The sequence below is a fragment of the Tupaia chinensis genome, unplaced genomic scaffold, assembly GCF_000334495.1.
Source record: "Tupaia chinensis unplaced genomic scaffold, TupChi_1.0 Scaffold140400_1, whole genome shotgun sequence".
Taxonomy (NCBI): domain Eukaryota; kingdom Metazoa; phylum Chordata; class Mammalia; order Scandentia; family Tupaiidae; genus Tupaia; species Tupaia belangeri.
In genome coordinates this window covers 550,036-552,423 of record NW_006200277.1, presented here as the reverse complement: position 1 = coordinate 552,423, position 2,388 = coordinate 550,036, and the positions used below count along the sequence as shown (strand labels likewise).

At 54.8% G+C, this 2,388-nt stretch overlaps 1 protein-coding gene across 1 annotated transcript in view; it reads right to left on the bottom strand.

The window, feature by feature from the left end:
• Nucleotides 1–2,388, bottom strand: part of KCNMB2 (potassium calcium-activated channel subfamily M regulatory beta subunit 2) — a 177,047-nt gene that overhangs the window by 23,439 nt on the left and 151,220 nt on the right. Inside the window, exon 2 of the mRNA XM_006162723.3 lies at nucleotides 213–335. Within this exon, the coding sequence (XP_006162785.1) occupies nucleotides 213–268 (56 nt within the window). The 5' untranslated portion in view covers nucleotides 269–335. The remainder of the gene's footprint in view (nucleotides 1–212; nucleotides 336–2,388) is intronic.

Genomic DNA, 2,388 nt, shown 5'->3' with positions numbered 1-2,388 from the left:
GGGCGGGCGGGTGAAGAAGCCGTGAGGGCCAAGCTCGGGTTGGAGCTGCTGCGAAGGCGTCTTGCACAGTGCGGTGGCTGTGCGTGTGTCAGCCAGGTGTCTGAAGCCGGCTTCTCCCACAGGCCTCTGCACATGGCCGCCCGGGCTCCCCACCACCACCCTCTCCTGACGGCGAGGCCCGACGCCCCGGAAAGCAGGGGGCCAGCACTGACCTTTTCTCGCCATGCCTGTAGGACGAGGACGGCCGGCCGCTGGTCCATATGAACATCTTAGAGCGTGTGGGGCCAGGAGCGCCTCTCCGGGCGGCGGAAGTCCTGGAGGAGCGGCCGAAAGACCTAGGGGACACACCAAGTCGGGGTCATCACACCAACTGCGGGGTGCAGTGAGCAGACCTCGATGATCTCCCTCCTTAAATGACGCAAAGTTTCTGAGGCTGCACGTTAAAATGGCCTAACGATCTTTAAAAACCCCCAAGCCCCCCTGAAGCCTGGCCCCTCTCAGAACTTCCACTCAGCTTGCCGTGGCTCTCTGGCTGTGCTCTGTGGTCAGAGGGCAGCGTGGCTTCCTAACTGACGTTACGGGTCATACTGTGCCCAAAATGTCCCCTTCAAAGTTTACGTCGGAATGACTGTACGCTCTGTGTACTGTCACAGTTTTTGTGACCGTTGGCTGGAGCTGGAGGTGAACATTTTACTTTTCCTGTCCTCTCCGGAGTCTTCTCCCTGATGCTGACACGGGACCTGCCGGGACGGGCTGCCACCTCTCGGGTGCGCTCTGTTGCCACCCACGGGAAGCGTCGGGGAGTGGGGCCCCTCCCCGTGGACGCCAGGCCCAGCGCCCGCGGCCTCTGGGCCTGTGTTCCGAGATGACGTTCTTTCTCTCTGCTTCTCTCTGGTCAGCTCACGTGCCTTACAGCGAGTTAAAAGAGAATAATAAATAAAATTAAGTAAATAATTCTAAAGAAACCCCATCAAGTTGGGTAGGGATGAACTCCATCCTGAAAACAAGTTCTAGGTCAGCCTTCAGGCCATACGAATGGTTTTTCTCCAAGTCGGCCGGATTGCTTAATAAAGTGGAGATCTGCCTCGTAAGTTCAGGACTTATTCGGGGTAGGCTGGTGGCGTCCTAGGCCTGCTTTAGCCATTTCCTCAGCGGTGGCGGCGGGTGGACGGACAGCTGGCACTCGGACCCCCGCAGGCGCGAACTCCCCGCCCCGCCGGCGTGGGACAGGCGCGCCACACGAGGCCTGAATGCTTTCAAGTCATTCAAAGTGAAAGTGGGTGTGCTGATTTTAACATATTTAGGATGCTTTTCGGACTGCATGCCATTATTCTAGCATTGAACTTTAGCTCTGTTGTTTTAAGATGGTACAGAAAAGGGAAGATGGAAGATGCATTTATTCTGATGAGCGGTCTGCAGCTTGTTGGAAAGGACTTAGCGACTCCTCGATTATCCTGGTAGGAGGATTTGGGGTTTCTTTACCTCAATTTTCTTTCATAAAGACAAACTGTTTTTTAAAACCTGCTAAGTTCATATTTTAATTAAAATGAAGGGGAGTAGCTGATTTACAGACAATACCAAGGTTCTGTGGAGGTTGATAAAAAGTCTCAGCCTTCAAAGAAACACCCAGAATTCAAAATATGTTAATGGAAGCTGGTTTGGAAGTTCTCTTCCAGCTCAAAGGCAGTCCTCCTGAGCTCCATAAGTAAGTAAGGAGCAGTCCGCCTGAATCGTGATTACAAAAGTCACACATAGAATGAAAAAAGAGTGCTTGACGCAGTTTCCTAACTTGGAATCCTAGCACGGACGAGAAGTCTGGCCAGAAACACGGGCCGGGCACAGGGAGCCCGGGTCTGATGTCTCGGTGATGACCTATGAGCCTGCGCCACCCTGGCGGTCACTTCTGTCTGCCCCGCAGCTGCATGGGGTCTGAAAACCAGGAGCCCAGAGCGCGTAAGCTCAGCCTTGGTCTCAGGAGCCTATAAAGGGCCCCTTCCGTGTCATAGGCACACAACCTCACTGCCTTCTGCCTCCCGGACTCAGGGCTGGCCGTCCCTTCTGCCCCCTTCCCGGCCGGTGACTCCGTTTCCCTGTCTCGAACCCTCAGACATCTGCCCTCTGTGAAGACTTCTCTGACCCACATGAGTAGTCTCCTCACCCTTCTCCAGTCCTTGGTGTTCACCTCTGCGGGGTGAGGGACGATGTATTCTTATTTATTTAGTTAGTTTTGGTGGGGAGAGAGAGAGAGGGAGAGATAGAGAGAGGGAGAGAGAGAGAGAGGGAGAGAGAGAGAGATAGAGAGAAGGAGAGAGAGGGGGGGAGGGAGAGAGAGGGGGGGAGAGAGAGAGGGGGGGAGAGAGAGGGTGAGAGAGAGAGGGAGAGGGGGAG